Here is a 27,449-nt window from a genome sequence, read left to right on the forward strand (position 1 = left end):
TGTATAGATGTGAGGCTACTGCTCTTAGTCAATCTGAAGGCTTTTTTCTGACTCCTTCTCCTCCCTAACTGCATTCTATACAACAAAATAAATGGAAAATCCAGTGTGCACAAATGCACCTGAGAGAATTAGAATGTCACATACTATCCATAGCAGGTGGGGGAAGCTATGAACCTGAAATCTCTCCACTAGAGTCCAAGACGGATACATGAAGGAGCTTGGTGACTAAAACCCAGCATAATCTGCCCCATTAAAAAGCGAAAAACACCAGACAAAAACATTTTAAATTAACATTTATTTATCACAAACATATAACATCACTGACACTTTAAGGCTGTTCTCTTCAAGTACTGCAAATAGAAAAAAAATGCATATTTGCAAATATTGCATAATGCAAAATTTTGAAAAGTTTTTCTTTTTTAAAAAGAGACCACCTTGATTGAAAAAACACACGAAAGGTTAACATTGGACTCAAACACAATTTCAAGTAAATTGAAATCATTCACTTCATCAATCCAGCGATGCACTTTTAGAGAATGCATTGTTTTTTTTTTGTTTTTTTTTTTAAAGATTCAGCTACAGCATAGCAAATGTTTTGATGTAGTAACTTAAACAATGTAAAAAAAAAATATAGGAAGGACTCGTTGAAAACTTGTCTAGATTAAAAAAAAGGCACTTTGTAGTGTGATCTATGAAATATTTCAAAATAAGAAAAAAAGCTGTCCGTCGAACCAATTTAAACTATTCCTGTTGGCATTGTATCTCATTGGCAAAGAATCAGTTAACGGTTTTAGGCACTTTGGTCGTTTTTGCAGAATTTTGGAACTAAACTGACTGATACAGCTATTTCATTTTATCATATAAAAAAGTAAAGGTACAGTAATCGTTTATATTGCAGCCAAATCAGACTTCAACCTTTTTATTTTTTTGGTGGCTTCTAACCTTGTATCTGTGGCTCCATCAGAGCGTTTGCATTTAGTGGCTCAAAAGGACAGAGCATGAAACCATCTCTAATAAAAACAGTCAATTGAACATTAATGTCAGTATTAACCCATACAAGGGTACCAACAGGTGGCTAGCAAGCAGCATCATCTTTAAAAAGGATCTGCAAACTTGCAATTTTTCTATTGATTTCTACTTGACCATGTTAACTGGGTTCTTTTTTAGTGTCTCATAGGCAGACATGGTCAGATCACCTGTGAAGTATTTGCAAGCTTTACATGGTTCCGTGAATGAGCCATGCTTTGCAGTAGAAAAATGGGAACTCTTGCACTCGCCCTTTACTCCTAGTACGCTTTCCAAAACATAAGTAGGTAAGCATAGCACCTGTGTTTTATTCCTCTGAACAACTGCAATAAAATTGCACTAATCAATTATATTGCAAGAAAAGTCTAAGCCTAGGTTCACACTGGTACGGTTTGGCATGCAATTTGACATGTCAAATCGTATGCCAAATCGGTGGCTATTGCCAGCAATGGTACTATCCGAATCAGTGTGGTGACAACTTTGCGGCGCTGCACCGATTCCCAAAAGTAGTTCCTGCACTACTTTTGGCGACTTCAAGGGCGATTAGTATAGACATCTGTGCATGAACCCCCACAGATGTCTTTCAAAACCCCCTCCCGAAGTCGGACTGCATTGCCGTGTTGAAATAGTGCTGAACTCGCACAATTTCAAACCTGCAGCAATGTGAACCTGGGCTTAAGGTATCATTATTGCTCAAGGGTGACATCTATTAGGCCTTGGCTGCTTGTGGTAAAATAAATAAAAATAGCTAAATGAATCATTATACAATAAATAAGCACTATGTAGGAACAACACTGACAAACTGGTATTACTTTTTCCCCCACAATAACCAGTAGCATATTCAGGCTAGGTTTTTGGGATATTCAAAAAGTGCTATTTTTTTCAGTGAATTAAAAACATGTGGACATTCATGTGACCTGAAGGTTTGATAGAAAGGGTATTTATTGAAAATGTCATATTTTATTTGCAATTGCTGTGTTTTAGCTGTGGGCTTAAAGCGTTTGTTACCCCAACACTTCATATTCCAGATACAGTATGTGTCTGCTGTACCATGTACTTGTTTGAGAACATATCTTGTTCTCTTTGTATTGCTTCCTTTGTATGAAATCCCTTGATCATGCTAGTCCCTCTGCTTTTTGATTAAAAACTGACCACACTAAGTAGAACACACCGTGGTCAGACATGTCCCGCTCTGCTTCTCCTCCCCCCAGCTCTCTTGCAGCTGAGAACAAGGGGTATGGGATTACTTCTAAAAAAAAAAAAAATAAATAAATACCTTTTTTAGATCTATATAAAAATGTTTTGCCTTTAATTTCTATTTTGAACTAAATTGTTTTTTTTTACAAGGTGATCGTGGGGTGAATAAAAAAAAAAAAGCCATATCACTGTACTAACACAAGTAATGTTAGTTCAGCAATCTCCCCCACTGTGCTATTGTGTTTGGACAGGAGGACCATCATTGGCTGCAAGCGGTGATCAGGTGCTGGTCGGCTGCTGGTTTTAAAGCATGGTCGTTTGACAGAAGCCATTCTAATAGGCTTCTTTCGGACAGGCAGCTGTGTACACGGGACAAAAGTCGGCCGGTTTCTACTGTAATGGCTGATTTCGGATGATATTCAGCCCGTGTGTACCCGGCATTGGAAGATGCACTGCAAGCCTACGCCACAGATTGGTTAGGCCTGATGTGACTAAGATTCCATCATGTTATTATAACATAGCATTGTTTACAATATATCTATATCTATGCACTTTTTTTTTTTAAATTTAAGATTGACAGCAATGGAACATGTTTTTTCTTTGGAAAAATAAATCTGTTTGCCACAATAAATATATGTACACTGACTCAGTCATTGCCAATTTGCATTAACATGTACTTTTCTAAATGTTTAATACTGCAGACTCACAGATTTTGGGAGGTAAAAAATGTATATTAAAAGGAAATCTGCCTACAAGTAAAGCACCAGATTCAGAATCAGTTGTAAGATTCTATTTCCTAACTCATAGGTTGTGTATAGTAGTTTCCAGGCAATGGCTTATGTTGCAGTGAACCTGAATGGAAGCTTCTAAGACAGTCAGGGCCATCATTGATGAGCCCTGGTCTCAGTTTGACATCAGTTTGAGAGGTTTCTGAGATCATTCAGAATTTATTGACAGGTACATTTGAGTTCCCTTTGACCTGTATTTTACCCACTTCAAGTGGAATATGCTTACTTATAGACTTATATGGTAATGAAAAACCCACTACATGAATGTTTATTTTGCTTCATAATAGATACCCCTACATTTAAAAATTGACTGCAGTGCAAAACAAATACAAACTTGTATTGTCTATATTTAAAAATGTCTGTTTCTTAGGGGCTTTTTTTTTTTTTTTTTTTTTTTTTTTTTTGCTACTAGGCATTACTGCTTGAACTTTTGGCATATATTAACATTGCCTTAAATAAATCAGTGACATTAACTATGTTCATCTGTTTCATGGGCTAAACCATGCTCCAGTGATGTCGCTAATTCCTACTCAATTGATGGTTGAACACCGCTTCAGCCCACAGAAAAAAAAAAATAAGAGAATCAAATTATACTATGTAGCTTTCTTGATTATGTGCTTGTTTTATGATGGAACCTCGAGATCTTAGTTTTTTTTAAGCAGTATTCAGTTGTCTGTGTATTCTTGGAGTTTGAAAACTGCAACATGGGGAGTAGTGAGGGGGTAAATCCCATGTGACATTCAGAATGTGTATTTTTCTGGTCCCCATGCATCCTTATCTTTCCATATTCTTTTAAAACAGTAGTAAATATTGTGATCTGAATTAGAAAAAAAAAAAACTATAAATAAAAAAAAAAAAAAAAAAAAAAAGGTCAAAATAGTTTGCCGATGAGTTCAAGAGTCTGCCAGAGTTCATGGATCAATAAAGGAAACTGCAATATATCTTGTCCCATTTGTCACAGGTAGTCCTTCATGCAAGTGTGTGAGTCGCCCTGGGTGCATAAAGCTCCACCCCTTTCTTGGTGCCTCAACTGAGCAGTTATACCTAGCAAATCTGCATCCGCCTCCCTGCATGAAAAAAAGATCACAGATGTATTATTTTACAGACAGGAATTGCTGATCTTTTAATGATTTAATTCAACCCAATTTTAATATACATAAAAACAACAAAAATTCCACTCAAAATTGATGGTAGTGCTTGAAAAAACACTATTTTAGACATTGTTCATTTTTTATTACTAGGAGAGGCTTTCTTTTAAAGGGAACCTCTTATCAAAGCATCAGGAGGAGAATTCGCATTTCTGCTGGTAAAAGGGATTCTTCAAAGCCATGTTAATTTTTTGCTTTTAGAAAACACATTTCTATGCCCTAGAAAGAAAATATTGTATCCAACTTTACAGCTCTTGCTTTCCATTTACGAAGGGGGTGTGCAACAGTATACAACTTTGTAAAAGCTCAGTAAACTTAAATTATAACTTTTTATATACAAACACACTCACAAAACATATGCTTATATAAAAGCAGCACCAAGCTTTTAGCAAACTGAAAACGATTAAAAACGATTTACACAGGCAGGACACATCGCAAAAAAGCCCAAATACTGACCACCCTTGTTAAAACTGCTGGAGACCAAACGAAAGTGCTCATAGGCATGAGTTTGATAAGCCAATCATACAGACTTTAATGTAAGTTGGAAATTCTTTTCAACAGGTGGTCTTGGCTTTAGATATTATACCATTTCATCAAGGGCATACCTCTAGGCATAGTAGACCATGCAGCTGCAATGAGGTCTGAAGTCACAGGGGGCTCAGCAATACCTGTATTAACAATGATTTACCCAGGCAACAGAAAGGCACGAGAGTCCATTAATTATTATGGGGCCCTGTCACAAATAGTTACTGCCGGATACCTGATTATTATTAGTGACTCTCTAATAGATCACATTTCTAGCAAAAAGAAAGAAATAAAAAAGCCAAGCTGTAGTTACAAAAAAAATAGTATTAGCTTCTGCTTTACATGACAGGAACTTGCATTCAACTAGCCTATTAAAGTGGAAGTAAACGCTTCCATACTTAACACCCAAGGAAGCGGCCATCTTCGCCTCTCTTTGGTTGGCAGTTGCCATGGTGCTGCACATCAGGGCACCAGCCATTTGATGGCTTGACAGTTAGGCTTCATTCACACCTGAGCAAATCGGGAAATGCTCACAGAAACAAACGTTCCATGCTAAGAGAGCAGACGTTTTGTCATGCAAAAACGCTTTTTGGAGCGGAGGGCAACCCATTCAAGTTAATTGTGCAAAAACTCACAAAAATGGAGCTTCAGGTTAAGAGCATACGCATCTGGGAGAGTCATCATTCAAGGCATGCTTTGAATGTAGTTGTTTTAGGGAACTAGTAAATCGATGGCTTTAGTTCCACTTTAACCATCAATATTAGCTTTAGTAAGAATTTGTCCATTCAGAAATATGGATGCTACTATTGCTGAAAAGGTTGCAAGTAAAAGGTTGCATTCTTTAACTTTAAACTACGTAGAGAGTTCTTTACTGTAAGAGCGGCAAGGATGTGGAATTCCCTTCCACAGGCGGTGGTCTCAGCGGAGGGCATTGATAGTTTCAAGAAACTATTAGATAAGCACCTGAACGACTGCAAAATACAGGGATATACAATGTAATACTGACATATAATCACACACACATAGGTTGGACTTGATGGACTTGTGTCTTTTTTCAACCTCACCTATTATATAACTATGTAAATTTGCAATGAGTCAGTATTCAGAATGTGCATGAAACTAATGTTGTGTCAGGACATTTAATAAACACATCCTTCTCCAGAACAGAGATGGAGTGATAAAAGGATAGGAAAGCCCTAGAACTTGCAAATTCAGTCAACAATAGCATTTCACATATTTTAATCTGGCATCTTGAACCCTGTGTTTTTTTTTTTTTTGGTTTAGACCTCTTCAGCTGTGACATGCTATGCAAAAGGAGCATGTATGTTGTAACTTTCTGCATGCCTGTCAAATGTGCCCATGCAGAACAAAGCAATAGTTTCACTTAACCACTTGCCTACTGGGCACTTTCACCCCCTTCCTGCCCAGGCCAATTTTCAGATTTCAGCACTGTCACACTATGAATGACAATTCTGCAGTCATGCAACACTGTACCCAAATGATATTTTTTAAACAAAAAAAACCCCAGCATAACCGGCAATACTGATCAGCTGTGATTGGACACAGATGGTCACATGGTAAAGAACCGCTGTTATTGGCTCTTTACCCCGATCTGTGATCAGCTGTGTCCGAAGGACACAGTGATCAAAGACCCGTGCTGATGCATGCTGCAGGGGACGCGCGGTTAGTGTGATTACAGGAGGACATCCATAGACGCTATCTCGTCACGATGTAGCCGTCTTTCAATTATAGCGTGGGTGGAAAGTGGTTAAAGTAGTTATAAACCTTAAACACGAAATATGAAAAAAGGTACATCCTTCTATACTGCGACCTTGTCTCTCTCCAAGGCTCTGAGTGCCATTTCTCTCTGTTGCCCGAGTCCTCTGCTATAAGCATGATTCAGTTCTGGCAGCTCTTCTCAACACCAAGAGTTAAAATGGTGACAAGGGAGAGAGCTGCAGCACACAGCCTGCGACTGTTTTCCATGCTGTGTGAAAGGGGGGTATATGTCCCTTCCCTCCAATCTGGGCTCAGAGCTGTTGGCTCAAAACCCCACCGCTGCTCCTAGAACTAAGGAGAAATTTGAATGATCTACAGAAGAAATGGCTGCAGATGCAAAGCTACAATTTATGGACAACTTATGTAGGAGGGTTTATTTTCATCTCTGTGCATCACCGAATGCTAGTTACTGGGTATATGTAAGGGTTTACAACCACTTTAAACCTCCAAACCAATACATACTCAACTTTCCTTCACTGCCACACAATTCTGTTAAGCTGCCAGGAGAAAGCACCCTGTATAAGCTACAAGTTGCTTTGGCCATATTAAACACAGGGCTCTCCCCACGCGACTGTCCTAGTACTTGGTGATTGGTCCAATGCTGCCACATGGAATGAGTCACATGATTCCCCATACCCCCAAGAGCCAGTTTTTTTGGGTTTTTTTTTCTCCTGGCTGCTAAACACACAAGTGGTACATAAAGTATCCTAGTACTTGGTAAACACCTTATTTTACACCACTAAAGGGACATAAACTGGCCACACCACACCAATGCAGCCTTAGGGTAGATTTAGATGTGCATCTAAATTGCCCTTTCTTCTGAAGTCCGATCTGTGTTTGGATTGTGCTTCAGAGGCTACAGAAGGTGGGGAAGACAAATGACGATGTGACACCTCCTCACTGCTTATTATAACCCAATTGTTGGAGACAAACACGACAACCATGTGCACTTGTCGTGCTTCCCCCATTTGCTAGAGTGTGTAGCGTTTGGCAGGCTTGCTGCCCATTGATAACTACATCTCAGGTAAAGTTTGCTGCGGGTGCGAAGAATCATGGGCGTGACATGTAAAAAAAAAAAAAAAAAAAAAACTTCTGCTGCCTATTGCAGCCCGTGGGGAGCTAGGGTGGCAAAAAGGCAAAAACAAGTCTCAACCATTCTTTTTTTGCAGCCCCTCCACATGTCCAAATGAAGCCTTAGTCCAAACATTTTTTAAAAATTACCTGAAAATCTTTATCCTTTTTGTTAAGAGCTATGTTGATGGTAAATGTTGAAGCATCATGATGAGGTCTCAGGTAAGACTGTCGACTAGGTGTATATTTCACCACAAAGTTGAGTACAGCTCGGCCCTGAAAATGAAAATCAATACATTTGATCTTATTAAACCAACAGGCTTTTAGGTAACAAGAGCCACAGAAAAGCTATAGGATATACATAAGACTAGTATTAACAGGCCGTTACAAGTAAACACCAAAGTTAGCGTACTATCAAGTCTCAGAATAGACATTAAAAGGGAGACTTACTTTTGTGTAGTAGCCAGCAAACACTTTGAGAGTTACTGGAGCAATATATTCTCGAATAAAGTGGAGCCATTCATTGTCCATTCCAATTTGACTCATGTGAATATCATCTGTTGGAACATTCTCATAACCTCCAGCAATTCGTGTGTCCTAATTACAAGGAAAAAAAAGAGGTGGGTTAAAAAAATAGCTAGGGAAGGTTAATAAAGATTTATTAAGATGAAATCTTGGTTCTGCATGCTTCGGAAGACATGCTATGGCTGCGGATACTCCCACCACAGGATGTACAGCAGAAAAAGGGTTAATTATTGTTAAGGGTGTTTTTGAGTGGATAAATTATTGTAAGATTATTACACTGATTCAGTATATTAAAATAAAAAAAAAGAAGTCACGTGATTTGACGCAACGCGTAGGCACGCAACCGGAAATACGTCAGTGCGGACCGGAAGTGACGTAGCGAGTATCGCTATAACGCTGTTCCCATCGCTGTTTGGCGTTTTTTGTTTACGTTTATGTAAGCTGATTTTTTACCTTTAATAAATCCATTGGCTTTAACTTTATTACACTATTGGAGTCTTTTCAATTACCCCTATATGGAGCTTAACAGTCGGAGGAAGTGACGGCCCCCTCCCCCAGAAGGATTAGGACGCCATCACCATCACTGCACGAGAGTGACCACAGACCCATTGGAAGTACATAGGCACCCCTACTGTGGAATAGAGGCCCTACCAAGTGGAGGAAGTGACGCCCCCCTCCCTCCGGAAGGAGTAGGACGCCATTGTCATCACTGCACCAGAGTGACCACAGACCTATTGGAAGCACACAGGCACTTTTATCGTGCCATAGAGGTGAGAGTTCTGGGAGCCCCGAGTGGGTATCCGTTACCACGAACAGTCACCAGATCACCTAGCAACGCATGTTCACCCACCAGTCACAGTTTATGTTATGTTTTGTGCTTTTACTGAGTGACTTTTATTTGATTAGCACTTTGTCACTATGATACACCTGCTACATGTTTTTTAATCTGCACATATTGCTCTACCCCATTAGGGGATTGTTATTTTATTTTTCAGGTGTGTAGTTTATGCATTTATTCATTTACTTCATTTTGTGTTGCGCAGAATCACTTACACAATCCATTACGATTGTGCCCTTTTTAGTTTATTAGTAGTGTAAGGTGTTCACTATTTGATTTTGCAGCATCACTAAGAATACATCACCACTATTATTTCATTTCATTATTTCACTTAGTTTTAGGTAGTAGCGCAGAAGTCTTTTTTAGATTTTTTGATTCAGTATATTAGTGCTTAAGTGCTCACTTTAGGGGTTAAGAATTTGGGTTACGAGGGATTAAAGCAGCCCTGTCGCTTTACAAAACTTTTTAAAATCAAGCCATACCTGTAAAAGAATACTGTACATATTTCATATAAAGTCCACAAGAAAACGAACACTAGGTACCCCACAAATTTCACTGGTTCTTTTTGCTATAACATTACTCTCTGCTTCAGTCATGTGAAGGTCAGTAGGAGGAACCAATAAGAGCTGCAGACAAGCTAGGACATCAACACCACTGGTAGTGTCAGTTTCCTATCCAACTTTACATGAAGCTTTTTCGAGAGCGCTCAGTAGGAGGGGGTGATGAAGAGACGTGTCTAATTTTACAGGTATAGTTTAGAGCAGCAGTCTCCAAACTGCAGCATTTTGCTTCCCCTTATTCACCCCAATGGGCCATTATTCCTCCCACTAACACCAATAATTGGGGATTATTCCTCCCACGGACACCAAAAATAGGGGATTAGCCCTTTCACTGACATCAATGATGGGGCACAATTAATCCCACAGATACCAACAATGGGGCACCATTGCTCCCATTGACACCAACGATGGGGCACTACTCCTCCCCACTGATACTAACAAAGGGTCACTATTCATTTTGCCAATACCATTGATGGGCACTATTCCTCATTCAACTGACCACAGTCATTATGTCATTTTTTTACTCCCATTGGCCACCAAGTCTGAGGCAATATTTACTCCCACTGACACTAGGGCATTTCTACTCCCACTGGCCACAGCCCACAGTCCAGCCCCCCTAAAGCCTGAAGGGCAGTAAACTTGTCCTTTGTTTAGAAAGTATAAAAATCCCTGGTTTAGAGGCTACATATCATGTGAATGATTTAGGCAATGCATTATTATTTGTTGGGGGAGGTTGTTGAATAAGCATAACAGTTATTTCATCAAAAACTATGTATGCATATTCTCTATGTTGGAAGCCTGGTGTCCAAATCCACCTGCACCAAAAAACATGGTTTTGCTGATCACTGTTGCTTTAGGTAATACTTCTACTTACTGTACTTTTTGAACCAGACCATTGGCCATAATGCTCCATCTCCTCTACAATTTCATCACAGGCTTCCTCAGTAAACACAGGAAACCAAAACACATCTGGACAGGGCTGCATCAAATAAAAAAAATAAAAATACACTTCAGATTTGCACCATATATTTTAGTATTCATGATACAGCTCTACTTTCTTTTACTCATGTTTTAGTACTTGACTAAAAATTAAAGTGGGAAAATAGGATTTTTATTGCCGCTTACCTGTAAAATCCCTTTTCTTGGAGTACATCATGGGACACAGAGCCTTAAGTACTTACTTAATGGGTTATGGGCCACCTTCAGGTGTTGACACTGGTATACCCAATCAAGGTTCACTCCCTATATAACCCCTCCTCCTTCCAGGAGCACATCAATTTTTGTAGCAAAGTAATATACTTAAACCCCATAAAAGAGGGACGGGACCTCTGTGTCCCATGATGTACTCCAAGAAAAGGATTTTACAGGCAAGCTGTAATAAAAATCCTATTTTCTTTATCTTACATCATGAGACACAGAACCTTAAGTAAATACTTAATGGGACATCTCATAGCAATGCTACTTGAGGGGAGGGAGAAACAACCCGCAGGGTACCCACAGACTTGAGGACTTATACTGCTGCCTGCAGTACACTGCGCCGAAAGGTGATATCTTCATACCTCCTTACATCCACCTGATAAAATTTTTGTGAATGTATGCACTGAAGACCAAGTTGCGGCCTTACAGATCTGAGCCATGGAGGCCTGGTACGGCACTGCCCAAGAAGCACTAACCGCTCTGGTAGAGTTCGCCTTAACTTGAAAAGGGGGAATCTTACCTCTTAAATCATAAATTTGAATTATAACTTGCCGTATCCACTTAGCAACAGTGGATTTCGACGATGCCTGTCCTCTTAGGATCCTCTGGCAGAATAAATAAGACATCAGTCTTATGAATCTGAGCAGTTGCCTTTAAATAGATTTTCACTGCTCTCACCACATCAAGACAATGTAGTGACTTCTTTCCTGGAACATGGTATTTGAAAAAAAAAAAAAACGATGGCAGGACAATATCTTGGTTCAGGTGAAAACCTGAAACCACTTTTGGCAAAAAAGCCTGGATGAGGGCGTAACACCACTCTGTCCTCATGAATAATCAAATATGGTTCTTTATAAGAAAGAGCAGCCAATTCTGAAACCCTCCTTGCTGAGGATATAGCAACCAAAAATACTAGCTTCCTTGTCAGAAGGACTAAGGGAATATGCTGTATTGGTTTAAATGGCTGTTTTTGAAATACTGACAAAACAAAAATTCAAGTCCCAAGGGCTTAAGGGTGATTTAACTGGCGGAATAATCCGCATCACCCCTTGCATAAAAACCCCAGGACTAAAGAATGCGTAGCAAACGGTCTTTGAAATAAGATCGATAAGGCTGAGACTTGGCCCTTAATAGTACTCAGGGCCAATTTCATCTCTACGCCTATTTGTAGAAATGCAAGAATTCTGCCTATGATATATCTCCGAGGGTGTCAACCCTTGGATTCACACCTGGAAACATAAGCCCTCCAGACTCTATAATATATAGTTCTGGAAGCTGGTTTCCTTGCAATAATCAAAGTAGAGATAACTGACCCGGAAAGCCCACGTTTCCTCAGAATGTGGGTTTCAATAGCCAGGCCGTTAAATTTTGCATTCATAAAAAGTAGGATGAAATAATCGGCCCCTGTGAGAGCAGGTCTGGCCTTAGTGGAAGGGACCATGGATCCTCCACTGCCATCTTTACGACCTCTGCATACCATGACCTTCTGGGCCATGCTGGTGCTGCCAGAATTACCAGTTTTCTTTCCAGCTTGATTCTGCAAAGTCATCGAGGCAGCAATTAAATAGGGGAAAATGCATAGATCAGTGAGAACTGATCCCATGGCATCACCAACGCATCTGTTCTGCATGCGAATGGATCCTTTGTTCTGGACACAAAGTTGACTAACTTTACGTTGAACTAGATGCTAGAAGATCTACGTCCGGAGTCCCCCATCTTTAACAAACAGCCCGAACATATGTCGGGGTGAAGAAATTGGGAATAATTTGCTGGAGACTTAAGTAGTCCGCATACCAATTTTCTATTCCCGGAACGAAGACTGCCGATAGGCACGGAATATTTCTTTCTGCCCGAGTTAGAATATGGTTCACCTCTCTCTGCGCTGAGAGAATCTTGGTGCCCCCTTTGGTGATTGATATAGGCCACAGCCGTGGCATTGATGGATTGGATACTGTCAGGACAATCCCTTAACCTGGAAGTCGAGGCTTTCAGAGCCAGATGCACTGCCCGAATCTCTAGGATGTTGATGGGCAAGGCTTTCGGTTCTTGAACACTGTCCTTGGACAGTTGTCTTGTCTGTCGTTTACCACTTTCCAGAGTGGTCTGAAGGATCTACCTTTTAGCAAATTCCTTAGTAACCACCAATTGAGGCTTTGGGACACCCTTGGGGACAGCCGCATTGGCAAGTCCAAAGCTTGGATTGTTTTGTTCCAAGCAAATAGAATACCGTTTTGCAACAGTCTTGAATGGAACTGGGCATAGGGAACTGCTTCGAATGAAGCCACCATCCTAACAACCTCATGCAAAGGTAAAAGGAGGGATCTCCTTTTGACCTGACCATCCGCACCAACTCTCTTATGGATTTGCCTTTTGCCTGGGCAAGAACACCTTTTTTCTGGGCTCTATGATCAGACCCAAATACTCCAGCTTTTTTAGCAATTTTAAGGGAGACTTCACTAGGTTGAGAACGCAACCCAGACTTTTCCAGGTGGCTGGTTGTAATGCATACACCTTACTCCGATTGGTCTATTAGCAATAGATCGTCTAGGTATGCCAAGATTGTTTAAGAACTGTGCCCTTGACCTGGCTAGAGGTGAAGCTAGCACTTTTGCGAACACTCGGGGCACTGTAGCTGGCCCAAAGGGCAAGGCTATAAACTGAGATGCTGCTGTTCTATTTCGAACCACAGAAACCTTTGGTGAGCGGGAAATATATGGACATGCAGATATGCATCCCTGATTCTGATAGATGCCAGAAGTTTTCCTCCTTGTAGGATAGAAACTACTGACCTGATAGACTCCATAGAAAAAAGCGGATCTTCAGGAACTGATTTAGATTCTTTTACATCTAGAATGGATCTTTTGAATTTTTGCGTTGATCTGTACATGTACAGGAAACGCATGAAAAAAGCAGTGAAGGTTTTAAGGAACCTAAGAAAAAAAACAGATCAGCTGACTCTACTAGAGGTAGCTTGAAAGAGGCACGAACCATCTCTGCAAGAGATTTGTACCAGCAATCTCTCAGATTGTGAGGCTGAAAAAAAGGTTCAACTCCAGTTGTTTCCTCCGCTGAGGAATAATCGGTTTGCCTTTCTTTCCTGATCACCTGAGGGTAACCCTTCACCCTCTACCCACTGTTCCCTTGATAAGGGATCTAAGGTGGGGGAGGGGGATCTAACATGCTTCCTATCATTGGATAGCGGATGCAGTTAAAGTCGCTAATTTTCCTTCTAGGCCCTGCAGGACGGAGGAAAATGCATTTTCAATCATGTATACAGGGGCTGAATGTTTTTCTCCTCTGGAGTCTGACGGTGGAGGCCATCGCCACTGCCTGGAGGCAGCTGCCCCTAGGCAGGGGAAGGAGTCCGTTTTAAATAAAAGGACATTTATACCTTCTTTTTGGGTAAAAGAGTACCTCTCCTGCTAGAAATCATTTGGATGTATTTGACCAAATTCTCCCCAAATAGTCGCTTCCCATGAAAGGGGAAACTAGTCAGAAGCTTTTTTGCAAGATGCTTAGGCTGACCAACCCTTTAACCACAGGGTCCTATGCATGTGTTTTAGCACAAGCGCAAAACGGGATGCTTAGTGGATAGAGTCCCTTTATGGCGTCTATAGCAAAACATATCGCCCTTGGTAGTTCGGCTACTCATGGGCCTGTTGTGCAGGGACCTCCCTAAGGGCCTCTTGAACTGGTCCTTTTAGGGACTGACAGGTGCCTATTGCAGCGACTGCAGGCTGAGAATGGTACCTGCCAGGAAAAAGTGGATTTTAACAAAAAAAACTTCCTATCTTTAAGCATTTGTGCACGGTCTACTGGACAAGTTATGCTGGAAATCGCAGCACCTACTGCTGGTACTTTCCATCTTGTGAATTTCTCTTCCATGGGATAGAGAACTGAAAAACTCTTTGCAGGGAAGAAAATGCTTATTCGGATGATCCCATTCAGCATAAATAAGCTTTTCTAGTAATGCATGAAAAAGCTGTAAAGGTTTAAAAGAACCCAAGGAAGGGACCAAACTTTCAGCTGACTCTGTTAGGGGTAACATGAAAGTGGAATGAACCATCTCCATAAGAGTTTGTACTATCAATCTCTCAGACTGCAAGGTTGCATAAGGTTCATCAATTGTTGTTTCCTCTGCAGAGGAAAAATCGTCTTTTTTTACGTGATCGCCTGAGGGTAATACCTCATCCTGTGCCCACTGTTCCCTTGGTAAAGGTTTGAGGTGGGGAAGGGGGATCTAGCACGCTTCCTATCCCTTTGGATGGAGGATGCGCTTAAAGCCGCTAATCTTCTTTCTAAACCCTGCAGGGCAGAGGAAAATGCAAGTGTGAGAAGCAGTTGCACCACCAATAGGTTCCAAAGACTCACCCTGGCTTGCCATATCTGTATTTCCGGAGAGGATGACAGTGTGGAGGCATGGCTGGAGTTCCCAGCGCCTGGGGGTGGAACTTTTGTTGCCTTAGTAGTAACCTTGGGAGCCATAGTGCTAAGCACAAAAGTAGAGGTACTCTAAGAACTGTTCTATTTGCTGAGCAATAGTAGTAAAAATAATGGCAGCATAGATTAATCTGATGCTAAACAATGTCTTTCCTGTACTGAAAATGCCTGTGTACACCCCTCACGCGCTCCAGCGCTCCTGTGTCCTATTGCAGCCTTGCTTCAGCTGTTCTGGTGGACATTTTTAGTTCTCAGAGCACAGCTTTTAGCCCCTCACGTGTAAACCTGATTGGCTATGCGTGTGCTTTCCAAGGACGCAGAGTCCACACACGGCGCCGACCGCTTAAGCCACGCCCCTTCCCTGAATCTCCCCCCTCCTCCTTCTTTCAAAGTAAAAACCTCAGCCTCGTGCGTGCAGATAGCTTCGGTCTGAGACCAGGAGAGGAGGCTGCATAGAGGGGTTCCACTCCTCTGGACCTGTATACAGGCAAAACCTTGTTCTATGCGAGGCCCAGGTACCATCCGGTGGCCGCAGTGGCGTGGATGGATCCGGTTGTGGACGTTTTTTAAATCCAGCATGGATCCCTCCTGGAGCTCCTCAGAGCACATCTTCACTCGTGACCAACACCTTAGACACTAACGAAAAAACTGATGTGCTCCTGGAAGGAGGAGGGGTTATATAGCGAGGGAACTTCCTTGACTGGGTATACCAGTGTCATGGCCATAACCCATTAAGTAGTTGCTTTAGGACCTGTGTCCCATGATGTACAATAAAGAAAAGTAATTTTTTGAAATTTCTGTGGAAAATGAATTTGTTTTTACTGGACTATATATCTACCTGCCTATTCAGGGTAAAATTTAGCATGATATTTAAAACCTTAAATTTTACGCATTGTTAAATACACTTTCAATTCGATATCTTCCAATGTTCATCAAAATATTTGCACCTGTTCCTAGGACAGGTATGTATTCAGCATAAAAAAATTAAAAATTTATATATATATATATATATATATATATATATATATATATATATATATATATATATATATATATATATATATATATATATATATATATATATATATATATATACGCCCTTTGTTTTCCCCCCCTTAAAATCAGGAGAGAATTGTGGGTGCGTGTTATACGCCGAACCGCTGCCTCGGAGGGGAAGTAGGGAACGAGCAAAGCCGAAATAGACAGAGCCAAGTGTACTGTGTACACGGCTCCGCTTGCAGTCACGCTCAGTCCCCGCCTCCTACGATTTACGTCCCGCCATTGGAACGGTGTTGTGTCTCCGTCATAGGGGCCGGGCCAAGGGGCAGGATTGCAAGACAAGCCAAGAGGAGCTAAGTACACAGGACATCCGGCTCTGTCCATCTCGGTGGCGCTCATTCCTAAATTGAGTACCAGTAACAATTTAAAACCGATCATGCTGCAATTTTGAGCAAGGCTGCGGATGGACACTGATCATTCTACAATGATGGGCAAGGCTGCAGATGGACATTGATAATGCTGCATTGATGGGCATTTAAAATGTACATTTTTTTCCTTAAACTTCCCTCCTAAACTTGGGGTACGTGTTATACGCTGGCGTGTGTTATACGCCAATAAATACAGTATATATATTAAAAATGTACTAAGATATCTGTAGTTTTGGTCAGGTCTTGATTCACTCACCTCTGCCACACTGCAAAGCCAACATGGAAAAACTAATATTTTATATTTGCAGTTTCACAGCTTCCTGTGTCACATGCCTGGGCATTAGATTATAAAAGAGCATGATGCTATTCTTGTACACTCTCTCCCTTGTAAATCTTCTGAACACCTTATCCCTATCTCCTAGTGCCTAAAAACAGACTGACAACACTGCAATGAAACATAGCCTGAATGGCTTAAGGTAAATAACCTACCATTTTCAAGTAATATAAATTTATTTGAGTTCCAATTACTCTCTCTATATATTTTCTTACCTGTTCAACAAAATTTTCTGTAAAAATCTTCGAGTAGTTAGCATTTATATATTTTAGCTTCCAATCCTGTAAAAAAAAAAAAAAAAAATAAAAAGGAGTTCTCAGATAAAGTAGGTTGCCCAAGTAATTTAAAAGTTTCCACCTATTTACAGCTAATTTTATATATTTAGTATAAAAAAAAATTGTTAATACAATATTTAAAAAAAAAAATGCTGCTAAACTTTTTACTTGCTTACCCAGAATTCCCCTTCTATGTATGGGGTTGGGGAGTTTGGGTTACCATAATTGACCCTGTCTGTAATGTGCTGGCAGATATCTCTATCATTTGCAAACTACATGTGCATCCAGTCTGTCCTAGCAAGGGTTAAAGATATGGGTAGTACATTGTATGTAAATGCAATTGTCCCACAGTATGCCTTAAAGTGACATGAATGATATCCTTATTTCCCATTAATAGCTCTGTAATCTACTTTTCATCAAATTGTTTAACAGCTTGCCTACCGGCCCACGCCGATATACGTCGGCAGAATGGCACAGCTGGGCAAAACAACGTATGGGTATGTTGTTCCTTTTAAGAACCGCCGGGGACCCGCTGTGCATGGTCGGCAGGTGTGATCCCCGCCGGCCACCCGCCATCGCAGGCACGAGAGACAGCATGGGGATTTGTGTGTGTAAACACACAAATCCCTGTTCCATCAGGGAAGAGAAGACACATCTTTGTTCCTACTAAGTAGGAACAAAGATTGTCTCCTCCCCCAGTCAGCCCTATCCCCATACAGTTAGAACACACATTTAATCCCTTGATTGCCCCTAGTGTGTTAACCCCTTCCCCACTAGTGACATTTACACAGTAATCAGTGCATTTTTATAGCTCTGATCGCTGTATAAAAGGTCAATGGTCTCAAAAATGAGTCAAATGTGTCAGCCGCAATGGCGTAGTATCACTCACAGATCACCATTACTAGTAAATAATATATATATATATATATATATATATATATATATATATATATATATATATATATATATACACACACACACATACACATACACAATATACAATCAATATACGCTTATTGCGAATTTATTTTACCAAAAATATGTAGAAGAATATATATTGGCCTAAACTGATGAAGAAATTTGTTTTTTAAAAACATTTATGAGGATATTTATTATAGCAAAAAGGGAAAAAAAGGACGCAAATTTCATTTAGGTAAAGCATTACATGACCGCGCAATTGTCAGTTAAAGCGACACAGTGCCAAATTGTAAAACGTGCTCTGGTCAGGAAGGGGGTAAAATCTTCCGGGGCTGAAGTGGTTAAAGTGATTGTAAACACTCAAAAAAAAAACCCCCGTACACGGATGTGACCAGTGAGATGCCTCCAAGAGTTATTTCCGGGTTTGCAGGCTCCGGCACTGATTAGCTGGAGCTGCGATGACGTCACTCCCGCACATGCGCGTGGGAGCTGCCAATCATGGCACAGCTACTGAAGAAAAAAAAAGTTTTCACCAAACATTGCGTTTTCAACACCGAGATTTAAATTGCTAAAGTAGTTTAGCCTTTACAAATCCAAAACGGGTATAAAAGCACTCACGCCATCGAAAGATTGACTGGGCTCCATTGAAACATTGTCAATAAAATGTTGTTGCTTTAATTTATCTCTGTTGCAAAACCTGTGAGTGCCTCTATTGGTATAGAGTGGTGTTTTGCAATTCTATGAATTTCTTTGTGGGGGAGCAACCAAGCATTACCTCAATGTGGTAACTACCCTTGTGTAATTAGCACCTTTCTAAAGGCTAAACTACCCACTATAGTTACATAAATAAAAATCTCATTGTAAAAAATACCTTTGTAGTGTGATATATAAACAAAAGATAGGCGGCCATTACATACAGGTGGTATACCAACAACTTGTGACAACATATACAGTAAAGTGCAGCACTAATGTGATTCATAAACAGTAAATATGAAACGCAGTCCACATAGTTTTTGTAGTGCAAAAATCAAACAAAAGAAACAGCGATAAGCAGATCTGAAGCCTCCCCACGTGGAGAAACAGCCCATAAAAAAAAAAAAAAACGGAAAAAATATGTACTGTGTGTCCATAGCCAGCAAAACTACACAAGATAACAATTTGAATTTATGTGTAAATTGGGGCAGTCTCCCAATCTGACCACTTTCAGTCCAATATCTAGGAATAATCTTGCCAGCTGGGGCTTATTCAGGAGGAGAAAATCAGACAGCTTAAGACCTCCTCTATGATAAGCCAGTGCAGGAAATGTCTGTGACCCCTCCCCTTTCTTCCTATCTTCATAGTTTGGAGATGAATGACATGAACAGCATGTTTATGATGACCACACTGGAAGATGGAGATTATGCCTGCACATCAAATTGTCCACTAATATCCATGGTGGTCTTAGCCTGAGCACCATCACTATACAGTACTATAAAGCAGGAAGCAGAGTCTAAGTATGTAATGAATAAATACAGCTACCCTTATCTAGACATATAATTGCAAACTACACACAAAAAGAATGTTGACAAAAACATACATATAATTATTGAGGTCATGTTAATCTCTTAGGGCGCACTCACACAACAAAGCATGTAATAACATAACTTTTCAACTGGTTGCACTTTTTTGGGAGGTGGGGGGGTCTCTATATCCTTACAATGGGCTGTGATAAAATGCAATCTATCCATTTTTTTTAATGCACAGGAATTCAGGGCACTGATGTAAACTGGCACAATGGAATACAACAGATCCTAGCATCAGTCATGTGAATGATACAAACCAAAAAATGGTGAAAATACTTGAAATGAAATAAAAAAACAAAAAACATACTTCTAAATAACCACCATTTTAAATTCATTATTTTTTACATCCGTAAACCTTGCACCTACCTGCTTGCACAAACAAAAAAACAAAAAAACAAAAAACACTTTCTTGGATACATACCACAGGATTTTCAAATATTTGCCAAAGGTCGTTGTTATAGTGGGAAATATTGTAGTTAGCTGTAGAAATGAGTCTTCCAAATTCATGACGATTTGTAATGTACATAAAAACACCCTAAGATAATTAATGGGAAACATATTAGTTAGAGTCACTAGCCATGCAGAAAAATGTGAAAAAATAAATAAATAAATTAAAAAAAAAAAAATGTAGAAAATCATACCATTGGGGAAAAAAGTTGCAATGTCAAAAATGCCAAAAATTACCCTTTTATGTAAATTCCAATAGATAAAAAAAAGCTTTTAGTTTAACAGGTTCCAACTTACTTTATTCAATGTTCCTCTCCAGTTAAAATGATTAATAAGAAAGCCTTTACTTAAGGAAAGTTTAGTAAACTTAATTTTACAGTTATAAAGCAGAGTAGAGGCACAAAATGTTTAAAATTCCACATTAAAGGGGTTGCTTTGTTGAGCCGAGAATACGGTATTAAAGTGTACACCTATGCAAAATACAAAAAAATAAAAAAGTACGAGTACATCTCTGCAATATGTACATGACTTGTCCCTTTAAAAATGCTGCAAAGGCAAAAAATACATTTGATCCTGCCAGCAATCCAGTGGGTTCCTGACTTCCTATTTCAGCTGACAACTCTGCCTTTGTTGCACTGAAATCCAAAGCAGTGTTGTCAGCCCTGCCTGAGATCTCCTCTGTTGGACTACAGAACACCTCCCATTATGGTATAGGGGTTGAGATGTTAGGAATTACAGTGCAACAGACACACTATTTTGTCAACTTACAGAGGAATTTAGGAGCTCGCTGGATTTCTGGCAATCAGAAGGTATTTTTCTACTGCATTTTATCTTTGCACATGTCCCTCTTGCATAAAGGGAGGTGTATATATATATATATATATATAATGTTGTTGTGACTGACAATACACATCTATGTCAGCATTGTACATGTCAGCTGTTAAGCAGTTGTGGCATGCTATGCTCTTGCTGGATAATATAATAATTGTTGCAACTTAGGATTTGTTGCAATGGCCTCATATAATGCTCTACAGTTTTAGGATATATAGTACTATGGTAGCATTGTATACTGCGTAAACCTTTTACCATCAGAACATGTCCCTAAAACAGCAATGTTTCCCTACCCACTCACAATAATTTACTTCTACAGCTAAGGATACTTGCACACTGGCGTAAAAAACATTGTTACTACAGGAGTTTTGTGTTTTGCCTGTAGAAGCAAATCAGTGTTATCCTATGTGTCCAGGTACATTAGGACGTTTACAGGCATATTTTGAGATTAACATTTAGAGGCAGGAAAAAAATCCTTCTCATTCGCGTTTCTGATTGGAGCTCACTGGAAGAAAAAAAACCTAAAACTCTCCTAAACTCGTCTACACTTTGTACAAAAAAAACGCACTATATGAGCGTTTTTTACTCCAGAAGAGAACATACTTTTTTTTAAGCCCAGTGTGCATGGAGCCTAACAGTAAAGCTCTGAGTTTACCACTACAAGGTGTGCATCCACTCATTTCCTCTGGTGGGCCCTTAAAGAAGTACAGATTGCCTGACAAAGAAGCATGCATGCTCCAAACGCACACACCACCCACTCTACCCTTAACCCGGAAGTGACGCCAGCGGCTCCGTCTGAGTGTACCACAGTCCCAGGAAGCGTTGGGAGACACCAGCATAGCCGGAACCAGTGGATGAACCCAATATATCACTACATGCACTGTTATCTTTGTGAGTTTTATCATTTATCCTTGGCATAAAATGTTATATCATTGCTGTACTTAGATGGTGCTGCTCTCTTTCTTTATTGGATTCCTACAGAGCCCCTTTAAGCTCTTACAGGGCCTGCAGCAGTCAGCACCTCACCCCCAGAGACTATTCCTTTTATGAACTTTAATTTTATGAACTTTTAGAGACTTTGATTGCCCATGCTCTTCCCATTTAACTAACAGTGCTCTCACAAGTGTGTTGTTTGTTCCTTTAAAGAAGTATAACCAAACCTTTTTTTGGCTGCACTTCTATGTATCACAGGAGTGCAGTTCATTCCGCATTCCTGTGTCCATTTTTCAGCCATCAGCGGGCTCAAGCCAGCTGTTGGTTGATGTCACAGAGCCAGCCCAGGCTCTGAAAAGAACCAGACCATGTGGTCAGGATCCTTCCTGAAGCCTGAACCGGCAGCTGGCTCAGTCTCTCAGTGAGTGGCTGAGAGCCAGAGGCAGCCGCTCCCACTCATTTCACAGCCCAGCATTTCAGTGAGCACTTGAGGGGTAGAGCAAAGAGCGTTGACTGATAATCACCGCTCTATGCTCAGAGGAGAGGGGAGAACTGAACGATTAGCAGTGTCTCATTGCTCAGTTCTCAGTGCAGAGCTGGTGAGTATAAGGTTTGTTTTTGTATAGTCCATACTTCTCTTTTAGGAAGTACCCCAATCCTACACTGCTTGAAGCATTTTAAAGGGATAAACACCAGAAAACGTGCATGTATTGCAGAGATGTACTGAATGTTTGTTTTTTGTTTTTTATTTAATTTGCCCAGACATACACTTTAACTGTTTGTGAACGTCAGTGTTTTTAATTTGTAAGCAGGAAGCACAAAATAAAGAATGGAAAATACTGCGCTAGGTGAATGATATATACAATAAAATTATAAATAATAGTGAATGAAAAGAATCGGCTCTAAGTGAGATACACACAGATACAAAATTATAAAAGGGGGGAGAGTCTCGCTAACCAAGGTTGCAAATTAATACATACATGGTGCCCCAGGACGAAGTCAGCTTGTGACGAAACGCGCATCGGGAGGAGTGGCGTGCTGACGTCAGGTCGGCTTTTTAAATTTGATGCTATATTTTAAACTGCAACCTGTGTATTTTTAATTACACTATGATGAGTTCTTTCCTTTTTGGGTATACTTACCTGGCCTAAGTCCATGGTAACTGGATCATTGAGTCTCCCTGGTTCGATTGGCGGGTGCCCTGCCAATCTAATGCAAGGAATCAATTATTGATTACTGATCTCAACACTCCCTGGATAAAGGCCCTGGCTGGGTTGATAGCCGCAAGCTTATGTAGCTTGCCTTCCGATAAGCAAGCACTCTACGTGGTGGAGGTTCACGAGTCTGTAGCGGTGTTTGGAAGTCGTTTTAAGTTTTTGAATCATTTACGTTATGCACATTCACTTGTTATTTACTATTTATAATTTCGTTCATATATTTTCATTTACTAGTAAATATAAATATATATATATATATATATATATATATATATATATATATACACACACACTTTTTTTTTTTTTTTAATGTATGTATTAATTTGCATCCTTGGTTTTCTAAGCACAAAGGAAGACCTGCAAACATTTCTCATTTTCCTTTCCTCATACAGAACTGCACTAACTGCAAAAATAATTTACAGCCAAAAAATAAAACGCAGCTCAACCTACTATATTGATACTTTACTGACAGTGATTTTTAGGTTTAACTTGCACAACCCCTTTAATATGGCCACCTATATTAAATCAGCAGAAGGTAAATGTATTAGCAAATATTTTTTTCCCAGACCAACAGTTACTCACATATTTATTTTAGACTATTCACAATTAGTTTAGATAAATAATTCCAAATTGGTACTTTCCATTTTGTAGTCTGGGGAAAAAAAATCTGAGTAAGTATGGAAATGGCTATGACTATATAGCAGATGTATTGTGTGAATTTTATCAGCATCCCACACAATATACTCACGGTACAAGGAGATAACCGAGTGTTAAAGACCATTTCTGTCTTTCCTTTTACAGTATAAAGATAAGATTCTTAGGCCCTGTTAACACCATGGCATTCCGGATCGCTGGCGAAATTGCAACGATTCTGGCCACAATTCTGAAACACCGCAAAACGCGTAACACGCTTGCGATCCCCCTTACTTTCAATGGCACCCAAATAGCATCACGATTTTGGAACTTCTTTTGGGCTACAGGCATCCCGCGATTCTGTTTGCTTGATTTTACCACGAATTGTCGAGCGACAATCACAGCACAATTGCGCTGCGATCTGGGTGCCTTTGAAAAAGTAACAGGGATCGCAAGCGTGTCTCGCGTTTTGCGGCTTTTTGGAATCGCGGGCAGAATTGCGGGGATTCCACCCTCGATCCAGAATGCCATGGTGTGAACTGAGCCTTATAGCCAATAAATTAGCAAATTTCAAATCAAAAAGTAAAAAAGTAGCCAAAAAGTGGCAGCAAAAATAAATGGCTTGCAAGATTCCGTTTGGTAAAATATGGCAACCTTCACAAATAGGGGGATGTGCTTATTAGTATTTGAAGTAAAATGTTCATCTGATTTAATTTTTTTCCCAGATTGCAACATAACTTTGCAGTTCTGGAGTTCAAGCATTATAAAAAAAGGCTAAATAAATCCAGTATAATAATAACAAGTCAAAGATAAAAAAAAGTTTAGCCTGTTTTTGGGACCAGGAACACTTCAACCCAGTTTAATACTGGTTTGAGAAACACCTATAGTTAAGCAAAGATGTGTAGCCAGAAGTGTAGCATGAATCCTTGACCATGGTGTAAGCTTTGTGATACTGTGGGTGCCACAACTTGAGTGAGAGCCATTTGCTTAATCTTTGTTTATGAACCTAGGTGAAAACTGCCATTGGTCTGAGGTTTATGGCATGCTTTGTACCTAATGAGCCAGCCAGGCAGGTATTCTTTTATCTTAAGTTGTCCATGTACCTGTAGTTTTGATGACTCAACTGACATCAAGAGAACAGATACTTAGGTTAGGCATTTTGATATGATCCACTATAATGTGCTGGCAGTAATAGGACAAATACAAACAAACACTGACATCATCATACATGTATGGGTAACATGAGACACTGAAAGAGCTATGGTCTCCCAGTGTAACCAGCAGGACTGAACAGTCAGTGTGAATGTCCAGTCCTGCACGCATTTAGAAAGAAAAAAACATTACTGCAGTCCTCAATCATAATGATTATTAAACTATTGTTCTGAGTAAAAGTGTAAAAAATGTTTTTCAAAACATATTTGCCCCTTATTGATCCCAAAGTGTTTTTTTTTTTTTTTTTTTTTTTTTTTGTATTGACCCTTTTATCCCTTTCTTTCCTATGTTTGCAGATTTTTTTTAATCATAAGTATATAAACTTTTTTAAATATGAATTAGTCATACTGTTTTGTAGTACTGAATTAAAAATTGCAGAAACAAATTCTAGTGGCTTTATAAAAAAGGGGAAGATGCAGCATACAAGTTACACATTTGCCAAGCTAAAAAAAATGACATTAAAATTAAAAAAAAAAAAATTACTTTATTCCCAAAATGGAAGTGGAAAAAACAATTGTTTTAATTATGTTAATGGGAATCTGGATTCTCCATCTTTTTCTGTTATTCATAGACCAAAAAGGTAGCTACCTAAGTACAAGTGGACAGCAGCTGTCATTTTTGGACCCAGCACTGGTCCCACCACTGTATTTGTGGATTTGCAAGCTCCATCCATCTCAGCTTGGAGGATAGGAAAACACTTTGAAATCTTTGCCTAATGCCGCGTACACACGACCGGTTTTGCCGTCGGAATAAACTCCGAAGGTTTCTCAGACGGAATTCCATTCAAGAGGTCTTGCCTACAGACGGTAAAACCAAAGTCCGACCGTCCAGAATGCGGTGATGTACAGCACGTATGACGGCACTAGAAAAAGGAAGTTCAATAGCCAGTAGCCAATAGCTTCCGTCTCGTACTTGCTTCAGAGCATGCATCGTTTTTGGTCCGTCAGAACAACAGCATACAGACGAGCAGTTTTCCAGATAGCAATTGGTTCGAAAAATTTTAGAATATGTTCCATTTCTAGGTCCGTCAGAATTTTCAAATAAAAAAGGCCGATGTGGCATACACACGATCGGAATAGACGATGAAAAGCTTTCATCTGACTTTTTCTGTCGGACATTCCGCTCGTGTGTACGCGGCTTTAGGTAACACAGGAACTTTGCTGTACAACACTGTAGCACTGAATACTATGATCCTGTTTGCTATCTGCTTGGAAAGCAAACACCAACAGGATTCATTAGAATATGGAACTGTCCAGATTAGATATAACATTTGCATAATATTATTGGTTTGCGTAGAGAAACTTTCAATTTAGACTCAAAAACAGGTGACGGTATCTGCGCTACAATATACATCAAGCACCAGGCTGATGGCATGCACCAGCTTGGGGTAAAAAAGAACAAGCCAAGCGCAGAGCTGCTGCGGTTTAAAAATGTGGTATCACCCTTATGAGTGGGAGATGAAGCATAGTGAAACAGAAAATTGGATGTCTTTTATTGGAGTCTTGTTTGGTGAAAAGGGATAGAGGCACGTTTCCTCATAAGTGTTACCATGGTGTGGAGGCATCCACCTGGTGCTTGAAGCTAGTGCTGCTATACAGATCCTGCTTATTTGCCTGTTTTATCTATTCTTCTGGTAAGGAGATTGAATTCACACTGTGGTGTGATGCAATCTCACACTGAAGCAGGTGCCTCATTTCTTCCTTTCATTAAACTCTTACAGACTTTTATTTGTTTTTTAGCATTGCTTATGGACTTTTCGTTTCAATTTAGACCATCAAAGTAATATTGACAGACTCATAAGAGAGAACAAAATTAAGTGACTTTTTATTTCTATAGCCACTTGTTGACCAGGCCTTTTCTGAAACTTTTTGTCAAGTTTAAATTAGCATTTTTTGCTAGAAAATTACTTAGAACCCCCAAACATTTTTTTTTTTTTTTTTTTTTTTAGCAGAGACCCTAGAGAATAAAATGGCAATCATTGCAATAGAGTGCCTTGAAAAAATATTCATACCCCTAGAAACTTTCCACATTTTGTCATGTTACAACCAAAAATGTAAATATATTTTATTGGGATTTTATGTGATAGACCAACACAAAATGGCACATAATTGTGAAGTGGAAGTAAAGTGATAAATGGTTTTCAACATTTTTTATAAAACAAATATCTGAAAAGTGTGGCATGCATTTGTATTCAGCCCCCTTTACTCTGATTCCACTAGATTTTAGTTAGGGGTACCCCATTTCCTTCAGAAGTCACCAAATAGAGTCCACCTGTGTGTAATTTAATCTCAGTATAAATACAGCTGTTCTGTGAAGTCCTCAGAGGTTTGTTAGATAACCTTAGTGAACAAACAGCATCTTGAAGACCAAGGAACACACCAGACAGGTCAGGGATAAAGTTATGAAGAGGTTTAAAGCAGGAAATATCCCAAGCTTTAAACATCTCATGGGGCACTGTTCTATCGATCATCCAAAATTGGAAAAGAGTATGTCACAACTGCAAACCTACAAAGGCATCGCCATCCACCTAAACTGACAGGCTGGGCAAGGAGAGCATAAATCAGAG

The 27,449-nt window shown here is 39.7% G+C and overlaps 1 protein-coding gene across 2 annotated transcripts in view; it reads right to left on the reverse strand.

Moving 5' to 3' along the window:
- Positions 1 to 275: 275 nt before the first annotated feature.
- PLOD2 (procollagen-lysine,2-oxoglutarate 5-dioxygenase 2) overlaps positions 276 to 27,449 on the reverse strand; it is a 197,062-nt gene continuing 169,888 nt past the window's right edge. For both annotated transcript variants that reach the window (XM_073625894.1, XM_073625893.1), the window contains 6 exons: positions 20,032 to 20,145; positions 17,071 to 17,136; positions 10,332 to 10,436; positions 7,985 to 8,131; positions 7,685 to 7,810; positions 276 to 4,078 (listed from right to left, as the gene is read on the reverse strand). In XM_073625894.1, coding sequence (XP_073481995.1) covers positions 3,923 to 4,078; positions 7,685 to 7,810; positions 7,985 to 8,131; positions 10,332 to 10,436; positions 17,071 to 17,136; positions 20,032 to 20,145 — 714 coding nt within the window. In that variant the 3' untranslated portion in view covers positions 276 to 3,922. The remainder of the gene's footprint in view (positions 4,079 to 7,684; positions 7,811 to 7,984; positions 8,132 to 10,331; positions 10,437 to 17,070; positions 17,137 to 20,031; positions 20,146 to 27,449) is intronic.

The sequence above is a fragment of the Aquarana catesbeiana genome, linkage group LG04 (genome assembly GCF_042186555.1).
Source record: "Aquarana catesbeiana isolate 2022-GZ linkage group LG04, ASM4218655v1, whole genome shotgun sequence".
Taxonomy (NCBI): domain Eukaryota; kingdom Metazoa; phylum Chordata; class Amphibia; order Anura; family Ranidae; genus Aquarana; species Aquarana catesbeiana.